Source organism: Phyllostomus discolor, chromosome 4, assembly GCF_004126475.2.
Source record: "Phyllostomus discolor isolate MPI-MPIP mPhyDis1 chromosome 4, mPhyDis1.pri.v3, whole genome shotgun sequence".
Classification (NCBI taxonomy): domain Eukaryota; kingdom Metazoa; phylum Chordata; class Mammalia; order Chiroptera; family Phyllostomidae; genus Phyllostomus; species Phyllostomus discolor.
The window spans coordinates 75,336,264-75,357,330 of NC_040906.2; the positions used below are offsets into that span (position 1 = coordinate 75,336,264).

Below are 21,067 nucleotides of genomic sequence, written 5' to 3' on the forward strand. Positions count from 1 at the left end.
CTTCTTTAATCTAAAAAATTAAATATAGGTGACTAAATTAAAAAACAATTCCCTGTTTTTTTATCCTCTGAAGTGTTAATAAAGGGACTATTTTTCCAAAAAGGTGGTGAATCCAGTTACCTAGATTTTTTATTATTTCTGTTGGTCCCTTTGCCTGAATGTATGAAGTGAGTGAAAGCCAGATTATACAATAAATGCATAATTTCTGTGTTATACTGAGGAAGTACTCATATACTTATATGTATGTTTTTGCATATTTATGCATGTATAAATATGCCTATTTATACTTGTGTATTTCAGAGTCATAAGCATTTCATGTATGTGTCTCTAAATATGAGAGTCATAGAATGATGAAAAAATTATTAGTCAACAGGATTGTGTCCTCACCCCTGGCCACACTCTGTGGCACTAGTAGGCACTCAGTAAACAGTTATTAAGTGAAGGTATGGATGAATGATTCCACTTAGGTTTTTACATACACTTGCTTTAACTCTTCTAGAGCCTCCAAGATATTTTCCTTTCCAAAACAATTATTTATTCATTTTGATGTTTATTAAAATGGTTTAGCATAATATTCAAATATGTTTCTCCATTTTTTAATGAAAATTAAAAACATGCTGGGTATTAGACAAGTGATAATAGAGTACCTGTCTTCCTACATGAACACATGCTTGTTACATATAAAGAAAATAAATAGTGAGGTGATAAAAGTAAAAAGAGGGAAACAAAAAGAGAAAGATTAAGTGTCAAGGTTTCATTACAATTTAATTCCTTGTAAATACTAAATTAAACTCACCTTTAAGAATCTTTGAGAAAGTATCCTAAAACAACTCAATTACAGGAGGTGGTGACAGATTTGAGTACCAAATATCTCTTATATATAAAGTTCTGTTAACATTGCTTGTTTTTAAGCAATTATTTTTAAAGTCAGTCTATAGTGATAACTTACCATTATCTATCTAAAATATAAATCTCTAAGCTACACAAGAAGGTATTTATGAAAGTATTAATAAGCAACATTAGTAAGAGCGACTATCATATTCATGAGAAATTTGAGGTCTTTTTAACTTGTAAGGACCTAGAAATTTACCCTAACAATAATAAAATACACATGACTATGAGGAAACTTGTTTAATTAATGAAATTCCTTTTTTTAGATAGAGAAAAGTTTAGTTGACCTTAGGGAAGGTTGAGATATTTGCAAGACATCAGGGTAAATTTTAGGACTAAATGCAAAATCTCTGGAGAAGGTATGGGAAGAAATTACTTGAGGTTTCTTGTGAATTTTTATTATGGTTTGATCATAAATACCATGCAAATATCCTTTGTTAGTGTGTTTTGGCAGTTCTTCCAAGGAGACCAAGGAGTGAAGAGGATTACTGAAAAAAAAAAAAAAAAGTAAAATGAGGTTGATTTTAGACTAGAAAAATGCAGTGGGGAATTCTATAACTTTCTAGCCAATTTTCTACCTCATTCCTGTGTCCACCATACAGTATTATAAAATCCCTGCAAAAAAAACAAAAATGGAAACTTCCAAATAGAATCAAAACTTCATTTTTCCCAACAATTTTACAAATAACTAAAATTTAATCCCATCATTTGTTCTGCTGCCATAACAATTAGGTGATTCGGGGCTTAAGAGACTGAAACACACACAGCCTAAACTTAGAAAAGGGAATGTTCCAGGTCACAGAATCTAAGGAGGGTTGACAACAGAGTCCCTGGAAGGACAGAGGTGCAGCTTGGCCTCAGAAGCAAATACAGATAAGAATGTACTGTCCGGACCTTCTATCTGTCTCTGCTTTTCTCTGTATGTCTACTTCATTCTCTCTCTTCATAAATCTTACTCTACATGGGCTATATCAACTCCTTTGTTCTACATGGTATAGCTGTAGTCACTTGGGGAGGAAGACTTCCTTGAACTTGTCTTCAGAACAAAGTCCAAAAATCATAGGAAAAGGATTTACTGAGCTCAGTTGGATTTGTTGACTAGCCCTGGACCAATCAATAGTTTGGCCTGGAGAATGGAAGACTAAGATTGACTCACTTCCAGTGCAACTTCATTCACTGTGATTAGGGGAGCAGGATCATGCAATGATGTGGCAGCTGCCTGAGGTATAATAAGGCTTGGCAATAGGGAAAATGGGGAGCTATTCCTAGGAAAAGGAGAATGTTGTAGTATGGAGTAGGAAAACCATATGTTACTGCTACCCACAACAACACCAGGCAAAACCCACATTATATCCATGATGGTTGTACAATGCCTAGTAAATGGAAGGCTAGGTTCTAGCCCACTTAAATGGCTCTAGATATTAAGATACATAACTAATAGCATGTTTGTACCACATGATGAAAAGTCCTGACGGGGCAAATAGATGTAAATGATTGAGCGTTATCTTCTTCATGAAATCCTTTTTTGAATATTCACCTGGGCCCTATCAGACTTCTGCAAGTACAAAGTCTGTCCAGAAAGTATCCAGCCATGTAATATGAAAAATGGAGACATTTATTGAAAAAGGTACAAGATACAAGAAACATTGTACATGGGACAATGATGCCTCAGTCCACTTCAAAATAGGAACCTCAGGTCCTCACACAGTTCTTCCAATCACCATCAGCTGCCCCATCATATTTTCCTGAATCTTATCAATGGTCTGGAATCTCTTTCCTTTCAAAGGTGATTTTAATTTTGGGAAAAGACAGAATTTGCAGGGCATCAAATCTGACCTATAGAGGAGCTGAGTCACCTGGGTGATGTGATGCTTTGCCAAAAAACTGCACAAGATATGATGCATGAGTGGGCACATTGTTGTGATGAAGCTTCCAATCACCAGTTGCCCATAGCTGTGTTCTTCTGAATCACCTGAATAGTTTCCATGGGAGAGTGTTCAAGCTTAATGTAAACTTTGACATAGATTTGCTGCTGTACTCACTTTGTCATTTTGAATGTGACAGCCACACAGTACACATGCTCACTCAATGGTGTCTACTGCCCCCACTGCTTAGTACAATAAAGTCACCATTATTCACACATGTGCATTCCAGTCCACTCTCTTTGGCTGCCAGGTTATGTTCCTGTTGTGCAAACCCTTCTCGTTATATGAGCAATGGCTGGATTTTTTCCAGACAGACCTCATATTTATGATCCATACTACAGTTTACCGCATAACTGTTCCACAATTGCTTGAGTAGTAGAACCAAGCTTCTAGCTCAACTGCAGGTATCTTTTCTTATGTTTCCTTTTACTGGAAGACTTCTACACCACGATTACTGTTGGGGAAATAATTTATCCCACATATATTTCATAAATGATTCTTGAGAATCTACTAATCTCTAGGCAACATACTCGATGCTCAGCATACAAAGATAATCAAAGATGATCCTTAAATTAAGAGAGCACATAATTTGATGTCTTCTGTCCCTATCACACTTGACATAGGAGTCTAGCATGTCCAAATTTTATCTAGGAAGTAAATTGCCTCTCAAAATACCAATGGTATATCTACATGCAGTTTAGTTTGCCTATCCAGAAAAATCAGAATTCTTTTCCCTTTTAAGTGAAAAAGGCTATTGATGCAAATCAAATTTAATTTGCATTTGATTACATTTCTGATGGAAACATTCACATGCAAATCAAAATTCATGCAAAGATAGCTAGATAATTCAAATAGTTGCTGAAATATCAAGATAAAATTAGGATGTTAAATGTACATCCATCATGTGTTTACTAGGACTAAGGATCCTCACGTGGGACAATGTTCTTGAAAAATGTAAATAAATTGTGTCGTGAACATTTGACATTTGAGTAGGTCTGAGTTCAGAGGGAGCTATACCTTACTTTCTACTGCCACAGTGCTGAAAGAGAAGTCAGTCATTGGTCAAATGAGTTAAGTTGTTCAAAAGAGGTTCATCTTGGATCTACCATTTTGTCTCCTCTTTTTCTTGCCCTTAAAAACAAAAGGTGATTTTTGATAGATCTGAAGTTATTTTGATTAATCAAAACAATCTACAAATAGTTTGTGTAAGTAGGCAGTTGCTTCATGCTTTTAGTGACTTAATGATACAAGATAAATGGCATCATCAGCAATAATCACCAATAAGTGTGGTTTGGAAACCAGCCGTTGCATAATGAGCATACCAGTGGGAATGCAACCTGACTTAATCTTCTAAGAAAATATTTAAGATTTAAGATTCTAAGAAAAGACTTAAGCAAAATTTCTATGTATAAAATCTCGACCCACTATTGCACATTTCAAAACTATATTTGAAGGAAATACAGGTCTTGGAATCACATTGTTGCTCTTGTTACAAAGAACAGAAGTTGGAGTGGCAAAAGAGAAAGAGAAAGGTTTGAGATCACCATATTCAGGATTTAGCACTTAGTTTCATAGTCTACAGAATGTAATGCTCCCCATTTGTCTTTTTTTTGATCCAATGTATTAGCTTATACATTAGCTTCAAGTCTTTTTAGCATTCCAGTAGTCCCTGCTCTGGTGAAAGTCGCCTACCATATATCAGATTTGAAAAACCTGAACTTAAAGGAGGATCTTAGCCTTCTTACCATCTTTGGCATCCCTAATTCTTCCCCAGGACTAGAGATTTTACTTCTGAAGTATCTCTCAATTCTAGCCACTTCTCTTGTAGTCTCTATCACTAATTCCTTAACCTTTATCTTTTTTCATGGCCTATGGCAAGAGACTCCTAATTAGTTTCCCAAAATTGACTTTTCTTTTCCTGCAGTCCTTATCACATATAGCCAAGTTTTTCATTTAAAAAATGCAGATAATCCATAATTTCATCCAACCATCGTCCTTGCTTAATACCTTTCATCAGCTTCCTGTTCCCTCTTAAAACAAAACCCCAATCCTTAACAGGGCTGTCACATGCTGCATGATGTGGTCCCTGCCTGCCTCTTCACTCTGACATCCCACTGCTCCACTTTCCCTCTCAGCATGCCAGTGCTGTCCTTTTAGCTCCTGAAGTGCACCATGCTCCTTCCAGGCACTGCTGCTCTTCCCCAGCTTCTGAAGTTCACCTTCAGGCATTTTCAGTGAATACCTCTTTCATCTTCCAGACTCAACCTCGTCCTCACCAGGCCCTCCTTGTACTTCTCTCATACCACCACCATACAACTTCCTGTCCTAATACTTACTTGGGTTTGTAATGTTATATTCCTCTTTGAGATAATGTCACTTGTATTGCCCACTCCTATGGCTTCCTGAAGGATGAGACTGGGTCTGTTTTTTGCCTATCAAAACAAGACACGATGATTGTCACATACCAGGCATTCAGTAAATATTTGTTGAATTCATGGAAGGTTCCACTTTCTATTCTCATATGTAATCCACAAGTTCACAACAGTGAAAGCCAAACATAAAAATAAAATAAAAATTGACTGACTTACTTGAAGATCACCCTACCAAAAATTACCAAGGAGAATTAGTGTAGCAAGTACTATGATCTTTTTTTATGGCAGAGAAGGTGAGATGAAGAATACAGTGTTATCAAAGTTAACTGCTCCAGAAACTATGAAAGTAGAATTCCCATTAATTGTACAAAGCATTGTACAATTTTTTACCTACTTATAGTAGAGAATAATGTAACAGCCACTCTCCCAACTCTGTCTTGTCCATAAAATTTTTTATTTAGGATATTTAAGCCATGGCTTATTTTAGAAACATATCTAGTAGGTTCAGATAAACACAGTCTTGTCACACAGTGCTAAAGTTGATTTACAACTATTATTCATTTAATAGGAATAGAGTCATAATTACAAAATTTAAAAAATAATACCAAATTCATACAGCTACATAGCCACTTTCTTAACTCACTTTGTATTTTATTCCTATTAGTAATGGGCTTAATTTTATTATCAGCAGCTTTAAAATACCAAACAACATACTGAAATTTTAGGAAAAGATAAACTGCCACATTCCATGATTTTTTAAGAAAGTCACATTATCTCTCTAGGAATATCTGCCTTTTCACATCTGTCTTGGAGTGTGCAGTCCTGGTCCTCTGTGGCATTCAAAGTGGACGATTCAAAGCTTTTATTTAGCAACAGGATGTATCTGTGGTTAGGGACGTTAAGTTTAGTGGACAAAAAAAATTTAAATATACCTTTATTAAAAGACAAGAATGTCTTTTATAGACTATTAAAGTAGCTTTGAGCTTAATACTTAGGAATCTTAGAATGTAGTTCTGTTTTTTAAAACAAAACAGAATTTTTTAAAACAAAATCCCTAAAAATGATTTATGAGTCATGTGGACTAGTATTCCTGGAAGAAAATAAAGTGTGCCTATTTAACTTAAAGCAAAGTCCCCTTTTTTGGATATGTGATAGGAATAAACAGTTAACCAATAGCCAATCATCTGCAACATTTCTTACAAATAAACCAGGTATTTGTAGTCTTTTTGTCAGCTTTAACATTCTTTAGTAGCAATGATGTAAGCAGACTTGGGTGCCTCAGAAGAAGGTCCTGAAAACACATTTCTTCTCCTTTTACGATTTCAGTTAAGAATGCAAATTGCACATCAGACTTTGAGGAATACTTTGCCAAAAGAAAACTGGAGGAGCGCGACGTCCATGCAGTCAGCATTGAGGAGTACCTTCAGCGCAGTGACACAGCCATTATTTACCCAGAAGCCCCCGAGGAGCTGTCTCGCCTTGGCACGCCAGAGGCCAATGGGCAAGAAGAAAATGGTGAGGCTGTAATTCATTTTTAGCCACTACACTGACCTCTGCAGCTGTTACAATTACAAATGCACTACATGCCTGGGTGTTTACCTTAAAATTTGAAGAACAGCTGCAGAGGCATGGAATTTCATGAGCAAAGATTAGAACTGTAATTTTAGGGTATTGTGAAATTTTTTTTTGTCAGCAAATTTGTGTCATTTGTACATCCAATAAAGAACAAGAACAATTAGAGCCTATTTCTCTGAGATAAAAATATCTACATTAATTCCTATCTTTCTGAAATATTTCACTTTTGAAAGAAAAAAAAAGTTTAGCGATATTGCCCCTAACCTTCTGTTCTTTATGGACACCTGACAAGCTCCCTCACACTGTGAATTCCTGAGTCATATGTGACTAAAGGCGTACTGCGAACTGTCAGTCACCTAAAAAGAAGTTCCTCATGTATCAGCTGTTTAAATTTCCCCCAAAAAGCCCAAGTAATTAATTAATTTTCTGGCGCAGCGTGAGCTGATTCCGACAAGTCTGCCCTGGGTGTGCGAGGGGACTGGTGTGCGCGGAGGCCGAGTGCAATGATGGCACTCTCGTGGAGCAGATTGCAGTGATTCCTGTCATACCATCCCGGGCAGTCAGCCCATTAGCTGCCATTGATTTACTGACCTTTTGGCCTGCTTCTCTCCCTCTCGTCTCTCGGCTACAGACCTGCCACCTGGAACTCCAGATGCTTTTGCCCAACTGCTGACCTGCCCCTACTGCGACCGGGGCTACAAGCGCTTGACATCACTGAAGGAGCACATCAAGTACCGCCACGAGAAGAATGAAGAGAACTTTTCCTGCCCTCTTTGTAGCTACACGTTTGCCTACCGCACCCAGCTCGAGCGGCATATGGTGACGCACAAGCCAGGGACAGATCAGGTGGGGGGTTGGTTTTAAGTGATTTCTTTCTATAATAACCCCTTAGAGAAACGATATTGCTTTGATTGGCAATCATTATTAATTTTTCATGGCATTTTGAAGATGCAGATCTTTTAATGGTAATAGCTTTAATTGAGGTCTAAATGATTTTTTGATGGTCTCTTCTAATATGATTTAATAGTCTTATGTTCACGATCGAATGAGTGTGTTAATTTCTAATTTAGAAATTTTATTTGCACTTTAACTTGACTTTAGTTTCATTTTTATGTTCCACAAAAAGTGAATGAAATTGTAGCATTTTAATTATACATTATTAAACATCTCAGCAATTTTAATTCCATTTTTCACCCAGTTTTACTTAGAAATTTTTTTTCACAGAGGCTCTAAGTCATAGTAAAAGAAATGTGTATTTCTTTCATTTGTCATATAACACCTTCAATTACTTAGAGTATTTTTACAAACTGTTACTAGTTTATGAAATCTAATTAAGTGTTTTAAGAAAAATGTAAAAAGCACATAATATATGTGTATATATTAAAAGTAAGCTGGATTACTATTAAAATGTTGGGTGTACATTAAAATGATCCCTTCTTCATACGCATATTTGTTGCTGAATGTTAAAATTAATCTGCCTTTGACTTACTTGTATTAAAAATAAAAATTCTGTCTTCGACAGGTAAGCACAGCTTCTTAAATCCTTAAAATAATTGAATAGGATTGATTCACAGTGTCTCTTAAGTGTTTTAGCAAAACTGCTCTTTCTGACCTCCTGGGAGAACTGACTGCACGCTGGTGTTAGGAGGGGTTCAGATGGTAACAGCTACGGTGTGCCCTACGGTCCAACGACTGGCCCTCCAGAGCTACAATCGCCCTGGATAAGCTTTGCCACCATACCTGTTTTAAAAATTATTAAACAGGATATTCTACAAAATTCTTAAGTGTTTTTTTTTCTTATGGGCTTTCTTTTCTTTGACAGAGAAAAATGACAACAAGCAAACAATCAAGCAATGCGGATAACACTGTATTATGGAATTTTACTATTTTAAGAGATCAGTCCATGTGAATTATTCCATTTATGTCTAGTTGTCACCTGAATGTTTTTGAAAGTTCAGTTATAAAAACTATGCTTGCCTAGCTACATTTATGTAACAGTTTATCTCCCCTTGCTTATATGCACAGGAACTCTAGGAAAAAAAAGTGCCTAGATATTTATCTAGCATAACTGCTTTAAATTTCACATGCAGAAGTGCAATTGTGTTGGCGCATTATGAATGGTAGCTTTGGTGTTGAAAAGTCCCCTCATTTGCTCATGGCATTTACAATTAGTAAATTAAAATGATTGTATCATATTAACAGTGGCACAACTAAAGTTTATAGTAGTCCTCTGAGGGCTGTGGGGGGAGACAAAGCAGCTGTTGCTGTTTGTTTATGCAACTCAGCAACATATGAGCGCTGGTCCCTCAATGGCGCTCCGCGGGCTGGGCTCTGCTTGATCTTTGAAGGTTGCTGCTGTTTGAACAAACCTCCCTGTGTCCCATGTAACACCATCTGTCTCACTAGGAATGTGGGAAGATTCAGCACACCCTAGCAGTTGTCATACCGTTTCTGTGCTGTCTTTTTGCAAAAGGCTTTTGTGTCATTGCTGCTTGAAAAAGGCTGACCTCCTACCTTGAGCATCCAGAGTGGATGACTGTATTTCTTTTTCTTCAGAATTCTAAGTCACTGTGCTTTTTTCCCCCTTGTTCAAAAAGGTCAGCCGTGTTTGATTATATCTTCACTGCTTTTAACTTGTCTTTTCAGCAAACTTTTTTTTTCTTTTTTGGTCCCTACTCCCTAGTACACTACTAAAAAGGAAAATGGAAAAGTCATTGAAGTCTTTCCTACTGGCCTGTGATAAAACTGCTCAAGCAGCTAGAACCCAAGATGTTGTCTCTTACATTTGATAATGAATTACATCTGATATGCAACACCTCAGGAAAAAGAGAGTTTACATTTCCTACTAGCACAGTGAAGGGGATATTTAAACATGCTTATCGTGTAATGAAATATTTATAGTTCAGGATTTATTTTTGTTTGTGTGAAGTTTTTTCTTTCCTCTTCAAATTTGGTATTGCTTCGGTATAAGATATGCTTTTACCCTGATATGGAAAATCTGATAAAATTAAGTATTAGTGTGAGGAGTTATTGGGGGGACAATTTAGAATTTTCAGGACAATATTTTTTTTCTTGACAAAATAGTTGCATTCCAACAGAGAATCTTCAGATTTTATAATTTTCAGTAAACACAGAGAACCGCAAACATCTTCACAATTATGTTTTCTCATCTCAGAAGGCTCAAAGAAACATTTTGGAAGACACACTACAGAGATAATTCTGAAGCAAGTGTTGGATGCACATGTGAAAGCGCTTTTTTTTAATTTGTTTCAATTTTATTGCCAACATTATCACTTTTATTGCAACTCTGAAAGACTGGGCAAATAAATAAACATGTACTCAAACCTTTTGGCCTGCCTGAAAAAGAGGCCTTTTAAAAATATTTGTAACAAATTTCCTTTGTTCCTCCTGCGCAAAACTGATGTCAGTCTCTCTCCTTTCCTAGCACCAAATGCTGACCCAAGGAGCAGGTAATCGCAAGTTCAAATGCACAGAGTGCGGAAAGGCCTTCAAATATAAACACCATCTGAAAGAACACCTGCGAATTCACAGTGGTGAGTAGCAGAGGTGCTGGTGTTCACATTTGCATTTTGTTTCATTAGGAGAGTCTTAAAAGACTGCTTAAAATTTACACAACCTTGTTTGTGGCTTTTTGGAACTACTCATTTATGTCATAAACTATGTGTGTCTGCTTTGTCTTCATGAGACTTATTGTTACCACCAATAGCATGATCTTGTAGTAAGCAAGGAGAGGAGTGCTTATAGTTCCCAGAAATTGCAAATGTGTTGACTTATCACAAAATATAGAAACTTCTTTTTGTTCTTCTAAAACCCTTCACCGGACTAAATATTTTTTTGACCTGGTCACATTCTGAAAGATATTCATTTTTGATACCTAACCATGAAAGAAAAAAATGGAAGAATTTTGGAAAAGAGCTTTTGTATGACACATAGTCCTCGATTCCTGAGAGGTGTATATTATTACAGAACAAAACCCTGTGGCCGAGATCTCTCCTTTATAACTATTTTGATAGCTTTGCCAAGCATTTTATTACCAGATTGGATGCTATTCAAAGGACTGGTTGGATTGGTAGAATCAATGGAATCTTCACAGAGTTGATTAAAGCCATGGCTACACTTCCTTTTAAATACTGTGACATCTTTATTGTGCTATTGACCACACATTAATCTGACACTGTGTTTAAATAGGAGGCTGCCGATGGCAAAACAAGATTTGGAATCTTGGCTGAAAAAGGCATAGATAGCCCTCACCTTCCACTGTTAACATCTTGAATTATATCTTCTCAGGGTAGATAAAGCCCAGAAACAGTTATGGCCACATAATTCTAAGCACCTAGAATGTAGAGGTACCTCACTGTGTTCCTTTCTTTTAGTTGAACAGATTCTTGTTTTGGTAGACAATTGCAGTCATTAACCAAAGAAATGTAATGTTAATTTTAATTGTCATTCTAGGTGAAAAACCCTACGAGTGCCCAAACTGCAAGAAACGTTTTTCCCATTCTGGTTCCTACAGTTCACATATCAGCAGCAAGAAATGCATCGGTTTAATCTCTGTAAATGGCCGAATGAGAAATAATATCAAGACGGGTTCTTCCCCTAATTCTGTTTCGTCTTCTCCTACTAACTCAGCCATTACCCAATTAAGAAACAAATTGGAGAATGGAAAACCACTCAGTATGTCTGAACAAACAGGCTTACTTAAAATTAAAACAGAACCACTAGACTTCAATGACTATAAAGTTCTTATGGCCACACACGGGTTTAGTGGCACTAGTCCTTTTATGAATGGTGCACTTGGAGCCACCAGCCCTTTAGGAGTTCATCCTTCTGCTCAGAGTCCAATGCAGCACTTAGGTGTAGGGATGGATGCCCCTTTACTTGGATTTCCCACCATGAATAGTAATTTAAGTGAGGTACAAAAGGTTCTACAGATTGTGGACAATACAGTTTCCAGGCAAAAAATGGACTGCAAGGCTGAAGAAATTTCAAAGTTGAAAGGTTATCACATGAAGGATCCATGTTCTCAACCTGAGGAACAAGGAGTTACCTCTCCTAATATTCCACCTGTAGGTCTTCCAGTAGTAAGTCATAATGGTGCCACTAAAAGTATTATTGACTACACATTAGAAAAAGTCAACGAAGCCAAAGCTTGCCTCCAGAGCTTGACTACTGACTCAAGGAGACAGATCAGTAATATAAAGAAAGAGAAGCTGCGTACTTTAATAGATTTGGTCACCGATGATAAAATGATTGAGAACCACAACATATCCACTCCATTTTCATGCCAGTTCTGTAAAGAAAGTTTTCCTGGCCCCATTCCCTTGCATCAGCATGAACGTTATCTTTGTAAAATGAATGAAGAGATCAAGGCAGTCCTGCAACCTCATGAAAATATAGCCCCCAACAAAGGCGGAGTTTTTGTTGATAATAAAGCCCTCCTCTTGTCATCTGTACTTTCTGAGAAAGGAATGACAAGCCCCATCAACCCATACAAGGACCACATGTCTGTACTTAAAGCATATTATGCTATGAACATGGAGCCCAACTCTGATGAACTGCTGAAAATTTCCATTGCTGTGGGCCTTCCTCAGGAATTTGTGAAGGAATGGTTTGAGCAACGAAAAGTCTACCAGTATTCAAATTCCAGGTCTCCATCACTGGAAAGGAACTCCAAGCCGTTAGCTCCCAGCAGTAACCCTCCCACTAAAGACTCTTTATTACCCAGGTCTCCCGTAAAGCCCATGGACTCCATAACATCACCATCTATAGCAGAACTCCACAACAGTGTTACGAATTGTGATCCTCCTCTCAGGCTAACAAAACCTTCCCATTTTACCAATATTAAGCCAGTTGAAAAATTGGACCACTCAAGGAGTAACACTCCTTCTCCCCTAAATCTTTCCTCCACATCTTCTAAAAACTCCCACAGTAGTTCTTACACTCCAAACAGCTTCTCTTCCGAGGAGCTCCAGGCTGAGCCATTGGACTTGTCATTACCAAAACAAATGAAAGAACCCAAAAGTATTATAGCCACAAAGAACAAAACAAAAGCTAGCAGCATAAATTTAGACCACAACAGTATTTCTTCATCATCTGAAAACTCAGATGAGCCTTTAAACTTGACTTTTATCAAGAAGGAGTTTTCAAATTCAAATAATCTGGACAACAAAAGCACTAACACAGTGTTCGGCATGAACCCATTTAGTGCCAAACCTTTATACACAGCTCTTCCTCCACAAAGCGCATTTCCCCCAGCCACTTTCATGCCACCAGTCCAGACCAGTATCCCTGGGCTACGACCATACCCGGGACTGGATCAGATGAGCTTCCTACCACATATGGCCTATACCTACCCAACTGGAGCAGCTACTTTTGCTGATATGCAGCAAAGGAGAAAGTACCAACGGAAACAAGGATTTCAGGTAATGAGACATGTTTTTTGCTGTGAAAAGAGGAGATGAAAATACAATAATATTGTTTACGTGCATGTAGGAGGAAAATGTCGGTAAAAAAAATTGAGCGCTATGGTTTCAGCAGAAGAGTTTGTTTTAACTTGAACTTAAACTAGAAAATTAAATGGAGAAAAAAACAGAACATTAAACTATTTAAGCACATTTATTTGCCTATGCCTTAAAAAAAGACAAAAACTTAACATTTATTTTTGAGGTTTGTTTAAAGCTATCCATCCGCTTTTATAATTATACTTTAATAACAATATTTGCTATGACTTATATAGATGCTAAACCCACAGATATACTTTTATAGATGTTCATAATTTGAATGTATAACTTTGATAATTACTTGGTTTTATTAAGAATAGTTTATTTTGAAGAGTATTTTAAAAAATATTTTGCACATTCCACATGACTTTTTATGTAATTTTCAAACTAGTAAATGATTTACGGTTTTTCAAATATACAAACAGGTATGTTTCAACATCATGGAAAATAATCCCTGTGTGCAAAGTAGGAGCATAAGTAGCAGGGTGCCTCTGTAACAGCTGCCCCACCATTCCAATTTACAGTACCTCTGCCCTCTCCGTAAATGTATTTAAGCCTATTTAATCTTCTTTAATATTAATTAGTGCAAACGTAGTCTAAGAAAACTGAACTGTGGACTAGCAAATGGAAATGTATGTTATCATGCAAGTTTGCACTCCTTTGGATCAAGACAAAATAAATATCAAGAAATTTAATAATTTACTGATCCACATTCATTATTGCTCAATGCTGAAGGCTGTTTTAACATAGATAGAACATTGATAAAAAGTGTTATTAATATTCCCTATTTCAAATTAGAAAATTAAATATAAAAATATAGCTTGAGGCCTTTAGTGGGTAGACATACATTTAAACAGATTGCATAATAATAACATTTTGTACCTAAATATAAAATTCAATTAAAATGGGGTTTCTGCAGCTACAGATCATTTCTAGAATTAAGCACCCTGGAAAATACACAAATTTGGATGTTGAAGTTTCACTCATGTATATTTCCTGATGTAAAGAAAATTAAGGATTTTTGAAAATTTCATTTTTTCTCACCTTCAAAATTAACCATTTTCTATCCCTGAAAAACAATGAGCTCTGCCATCTAGGGCAGACAAAGTTTATATTTTTGTTGAAGTGTGATACATCATGTATTATTTATGGAAAGTGAAAAGATTAATAAAAAAGAACTACATCAATTAATAGCAAGTACTATGATGTTCTTCAAATGTTAGCCTCTGCGAAATTGTTTGGTATAAATAAAAAGAGAAGAGACTGTGTTGAACTATTTGATTATATCACAGGGAGAATTGCTTGATGGAGCACAAGACTACATGTCAGGCCTAGATGACATGACAGACTCCGACTCCTGTCTGTCTCGAAAGAAGATCAAGAAGACAGAGAGTGGCATGTATGCGTGTGACTTATGTGACAAGACATTCCAGAAAAGCAGTTCCCTTCTGCGACACAAATACGAACACACAGGTATGAGTGACTTTGACTAGCTAGTTAGAGCTTCCTGGCCTGCTGTACATTTCATAATATTTAATGAGTACACTTGTGCAACATAAGATGTAGCATATGCTGATACCTTCAACAAGGAAGAAATAATGCTTTTGCCCAGCTCAGTAAGACTTTTTCATTGCCTGTTTATTGGATCACTTATGTGTTTGTGAGTGTGCTTATCTTTCTGTCTTCTGAGTTAATCTGTATGCCAAATTCACAAATCATACCAAAGGTATATTTAAATGTCCAGGGCAATGAAATGGCATAACCCAAGCCAGGTATTTAAAATATCTTCTAATGAATGAACCTATATATGAAAAAATTTAATACCAAAAAGTTTAGTCAATGCTGTATTAATTTCATCATACAAAAATTAAGTAAGCCATGATTTGGGGGTGATTCTGTTTACGATTTATGAATTACCCATATTTTGAATAAATAAAAGTGCTAGTTCTATGAAAGAAAGGGTGTAAGTAATGTAATTGGTCAAATGAGCTACTGAAATAACTTATATTTAGAAGACTAAAATAAAACTTTCTAAATTTCATTAGTTTATTTCTAACACAAAAATTATAGAGTTGAAAAGATGGCAACATAATTCTTCCCTTTGAGTAGAGAGAAAGTGGGTTAATTTTTAAGAAGAAAGGCGAAGTACCATAATGCGAAGCAAAATTAGTTGCCACAATCCAAGATCTGATCTACAACTCTGTGGGAGCGACGCTGTGTTCCCTCTCTCCTCCTTGTCCCTCCACATTCACAGCAGAGGAAGTGGGCCTCATCCCTGTCCTTAACCCATCTCCAACTTTTGTCCACTAGACATTTGGCATGCTGCACTGATCCTCGATGGGGAAAGAAAGAGTGTAGGATTTCAATCAAAATATTGGCAGGGGAAAACTATAGAAAAACTCTCATTTTAAAACAGGAAGTCTAATGTCAAACATTTTAATATAGAGGGAAAAATTAACCTAGCATTAGTGCTTTGGGGGGAAAAAGTGATGAAGAGACAAAAGAAGAAAAAGAAAAAACAAGGAATGGGTATGCTTTTTGTCCTCTTCTGACTAAATACATGGTGCCCTTGGGAAGCACTTGTGCTCATCATCTTCCCTTTTTCCTCACTGGGCATGTGCAGAAGGCAGCACCAGGGACCAGAATCAGCCTGAGAGTGGGCGGGGGGCGGTGGGGTGGGGGAATGTTGCATGAGTTCTATAACATGAAGTGTTGAGGGTAATGTGAAGAGAACAAGGTTGATAAATAATAGTGCTCTTACTCCAATCCAGTTTTTCTTTTCCTTCAACTGTCTGATATTAATTGTTATTATTTTAGTAGTTCAACCTAAGATACTTTAATGACAACCTAATTTGAATAGCAGATCCCAATAGTTTTTATGCTTGTGTGATATAATTCAGTTTGGTATATCAAAATTTTTCTACATTTGTCTTTTTTAATAGATATCATAGATATTTTTTCTAGTACCAAGTCCTATTTAAGTATTTTTAGAGTAAAGATATTTTCATACTTAAATTTACTTTAATATTTTAATCAACTTCAAATATATTTTTATTTCATTATTCAGCTACAATAGGCACATCACTGAAGGCATCTTTCCCTCTCTGATTGGTTTTATTATATGACCATATGCAAACTCTATCATTTACTACATGGTGAGTGTGAAACTTTTATTTTAGTGAGGGCTATCATACATATTGACATCCAGTCAATATCTTTTTTTATATAAATTACATAGTCCATAAATTTCATAGGCATACAGATAGTTGAGAGACCCAAAAGTTGACAAACACAAATATGCATAATCAATTTGAAAAATAAACTGTATTTTTTAAAATAAAAATATTCTGGTCCTTTAAGATGTCAGAAGCTGTGCTGCCTAGAAACAATACCTAGCAACAAGATGCTAACCATCCAATGGTTTCTCTAGCAGTGTGATTAATTATCTTCATGTTGGCTTCCCAGCTTGTCAGTTTCCGGTGTTAACTTTTTGGTCTCTTGACCAAACATCTCATGTTGTTACTATTGTCAGTGTATTAGCTTTCATCAAAGTGAAGTTCTTCATAAATTTTTCTATCTTCATGATATGTGTGGAAATGTAGTCCATTTTCCTTCCCTAATTGGGCCCTACAAGCCTTTTATTTCTTACTTTGAGAATGTAATACTAAGAAAATTATAAGTGAAAACAGTGTTTGGTTGGTTGCTCCTAAGGTTGGGAAATGAAGTTGAGTCATTATTTGATAATATGTTGATTATGAATGTATCATTGACAAAGTGTTTATTACATGTCCACAATTGAACATACAGAAGAGTTTGATTTAAGAAGGAATTTATGAGCTACTTATTTTTTGATCTTGTACCCTTTTCCTTGACCTGTTTAATTTATTCTTAGGCAGACATGATAAATTTTCCTTACCAATGGTGTATTGCTTGCTTGCTTTTCCTGGGACCTGGGCTTGGGGCAGAAGGGAAAAAAAAACTACTTAAATGGTGACTTTGACTTTGATAGGATGAATTGTCACAAACAAGTACTGAGAAATAAAAAAAGTCTGAAACCCTTATTAGACATGGTTAAGAACTCATTTGTATTCCACTAAAGTTTAAATCTGACATTTATTGAGTACTTTCTCTATTGAGACATTGAGGTAGGTGCTTTTAAACCCACCTTATTTAGAAAAGTAATAAAAATGCTTCTGCTTTTAAACAGATAAAGTGGAAGTTTAAAATAAATTACTAGTCAATGTTATTCTCAGTTATATGATAACTTTTTTCATACCACAGGGCTTCCATTTTAACTTCAGTTACCATTCTAGCTGCCAGGTGAATCATGAACCTCAACATTAGAAAAAAGTTTACCCTAAAAAAGTTTTGATCATTCAATGTCAGTTTGGATGTTTTTTCTGAATTTTATTCATGTGGAAATTTAATCCCAGGATGTCTTGATTTGAATAGGGCACACCAGCCAAACAAGGTAAGAAGAGGTGAATGTCCAAGCCCTTTCCTGTTTAAACTGAATTTACTGAATGCTTAGCAGTGAAACTTCAGGAGATTTAGTGCAAGGTGTAGGTCAAAATTCCCCACTCTGCACACCCAGATTCTGTTTTTTACATAGTATAATAGCTGAACATTTTTGTTCTTCTTTCCAATTGTCAGGTAATAATGTAGAATTAATATACAGGGTCCATCAAAAGTAAGGCCTACTTGAATGTGGTTGGTAGGGTAATAATATGGGTGTAATGATTTATAGTTTTAATTTGAACATTTCACATAAAATGTCATATGGTGTGCTTGAGTGTGATATTGTTATGTTACAGAGTTACATGCTTATGAGTTTAGAATAAAAAGGGGGTGTTATTTGTGCTGGACCCTGTATTTCGATTGTAAGCATATTGTTTATTATCAAATGAACCCCCTGAAAATTGGCTGCCTGTAACTATAGAATATCTATGTAATACACTGCAGTTTAGTGGGCATCCCCCAAGCATTTCTAACAGGCCTTGAAACTTATCCTAGAGAGTGCTCATTTTCCCTAAGGACACTGCTTTGTGTTGTTGTTGTTGTTGTTGTTGTAACATTTTAGTCAATTTTCTCTGTCCCTATTTTTTTAAGATTTTATTTATTTATTTTTAGAGAGGGAAGGGAGGGAGAAAGAGAGAGAGAGAGAGAGAGAAACATCAATGTGCGGTTGCTGGGGGCCGTGGCCTGCAACCCAGGTATGTGGCCTGACTGGGAATCAAACCTGCGACACTTTGGTTCGCAGCCCTCGCTCAATCCACTCAGCTACGCCAACCAGGGCTTGCTTTTTGTTTTGTTCCTTTGGAAAAGAGAGAGCCGTATCAACTGTGATGTTCATTTAAAATTATTCACACAGCCAATCTTGAAATGACCTGGCTAGTTGACCATTTTGTGCTCTTGACCTGATGAGACATTAGTAACTAAAGGAGGTTGTAGCACAGGTCTACCAATATGCACTGTAGCAACTAAAGCACCAAGAAATTTTTCATCTGCAATTTCTTTTCTCTCCATTCAGATTTCTTTCTTCCATTTACTCTGCTCCTGATATGTGCATCTTGCTTACAACTTGGAAAATTATTGAAAATGTATCAATGAATGCAGATAAAAGGATCTAACATTAAATAGGTGCTTACAACGTACTACCTTTATACGAAACACTCTATTTACCTATGTTATCTCATTTACTCCTATGCCCAGTCCACAAGTTAGGTTTCCAAATGATTTTCCTCTTACCAACAAGGTCCTTGGTCCTTAGAGAGGTTAATGTACCTAAGAACACACAGCTGGTCATAAAAGGTAGATTTAAACTCAAGCAATAAGACTCCAGAACCCATTTCCCCCATTTGACACTACACTGCCCTGTCCCTGTGAATAAAATTGCCACTGCCAGAAATGTCTTATCTTTGCTTCTGGTAGCATCCTTTTCTTTAAGGCCCTGTACCTTCCAAGAGAGACCAAATTTGTATATAGCGACTTCAAGTTTTCTGGAAGGCCAAAACCTCTGTCTTTTTCCCAAATACTCTTCTGCTTCCTGTTAAATGACCTTCCCACCACGGTCATCTTGTTAAATGGAAAAGCATACTGTCTTTCCAGACTCTTGGCATTCCATCAGAATTCTCTTTTCTGTTATCCAGTTTACCCCATTGAAAACATCTTTCCAAAAGTTGAGGACTGGTTCTTGTATGGTTTGAATTATACTTTTTCTTTTTCGGACTGTTAGCTATAGATGAGAAGTAGATTACAAGAATCTTAGTTTCAATACAAGGAGTAGTCACCAACAATTATATTTCTAATTTCATCTCTTATAAGAAAATAACTTCTTCTTACTCTAATGATTTGCCTTACCACATCTATCATCACTATACTTACATTGTGTATTCTTGTAGGATAAAGACCGTTAATGAAATAACATATAGCAGCCTACAAAATTTTCTAAATAGTAACATGCCCCAGAGGCATTCAATAACATTATTAAAGGTATCTGATTACTAATTGAGATGCTATCTCACCATATAACTGAACACCTGAAGTATGTAGAATGGGTTTCTAATCTCATAACATGACACTTAGCAAATGAAAATGGGGTTGAATTTACTAATGCTGATTTTCAATTTAATTTGCTGAAATGCAAGTTTGCATTAGGAAATATATGCGCACAGCTTCATGTATGTTATGATGACACAGAGTGCTCTCTACATGACACGTATCTGACTTTAACTCCAGAGCATCAGTCTGATACATTTTTTTGTCAGTTCTATTTTGGAAATAAACTTTTAAGTATGGCAGCTATGGAAGGTGTTGAAGACATTCCAGTGCTATTTGTGGCCTGGAATCAACCAGATGTGTTTAGGCTTGGCACTAGTTTCAAGTTCCAAACACTGGTTAGAAACTGCCTAGAATGCCAAAGGAAATACAGCATTCTCTAGCTGAAGAGTATTTTAACACTCAACAAGTGGCTGACATCCCATGGAAAACTTTAGAGGGAAAACACTATTTGGGATTACTTCAGCCTCCATGACATCCATCTTCCTACTTTGTATATTAAAATGATTTGTTCTCTAATTTTTATTCTAAGAATTATGTGACTGATAAGACATCCTTAACATCATCTGTCCTCTGTTTCTGTTCCAGCCTGACTTGGCAATTTGCTCCTGTTTGGGACATAAAGCCCATTTTCAAAGCAACCATATAGGACTTAACAGGCACAGGGTTTAAATGACAATGGCGGTGACTATGCCATTTTTATCAGTTTCGTACAAATTCTTGTTTTAAAATGGTAAGGAAGAGAATTACCTGATAAAATATGTGCAAAAGCACTCGAAATTTCTTGCTCAGTAGGACATTTTTCAAAGTTTTTAATGAGGCAATTAGCAATTAGAAGCTTCCTTTGTGAGACTTTTCCCTTTAGTAGTTTTTGAGTTTCTTCTTGTTTATTAATTGTATTGTATCAGCATCAGAGCACCAAATTATGAGATGAAAAAGCGTCTTCCTAACTCTCTTTGATTAGACTGAAGTCTGTTGCTCTTTCAGCCATAAGCAGCCACCTTCATATCTCAGTCTGGACATTTGCAGAATTCTTGGAAAGCAACTTCCTGCAAAGACACTAATCACCCCGTAATCTTATTCTTTTTCCCAGGAAAAAGACCACATCAGTGTCAGATCTGTAAGAAAGCGTTCAAACACAAGCACCACCTTATAGAGCACTCGAGGCTTCACTCAGGCGAGAAGCCATATCAGTGTGATAAATGTGGCAAGCGCTTCTCACACT

General features: G+C 36.3%; 1 protein-coding gene across 4 annotated transcripts in view; it reads left to right on the top strand.

The window, feature by feature from the left end:
* ZEB2 (zinc finger E-box binding homeobox 2) overlaps positions 1-21,067 on the top strand; it is a 131,759-nt gene that overhangs the window by 106,274 nt on the left and 4,418 nt on the right. For 3 of the 4 annotated variants that reach the window (XM_028508534.2, XM_036023522.1, XM_028508531.2), the window contains 6 exons: positions 6,515-6,703; positions 7,395-7,609; positions 10,209-10,317; positions 11,237-13,206; positions 14,577-14,757; positions 20,936-21,067. The exon at positions 20,936-21,067 is cut by the window's right edge and continues 4,418 nt beyond it. In XM_028508534.2, coding sequence (XP_028364335.1) covers positions 6,515-6,703; positions 7,395-7,609; positions 10,209-10,317; positions 11,237-13,206; positions 14,577-14,757; positions 20,936-21,067 — 2,796 coding nt within the window. Of the gene's footprint in view, positions 1-6,514; positions 6,704-7,394; positions 7,610-10,208; positions 10,318-11,236; positions 13,207-14,576; positions 14,758-16,351; positions 16,440-20,935 lie in introns of all 4 variants that reach the window. The other variant, XM_036023523.1, reaches the window with a different exon arrangement.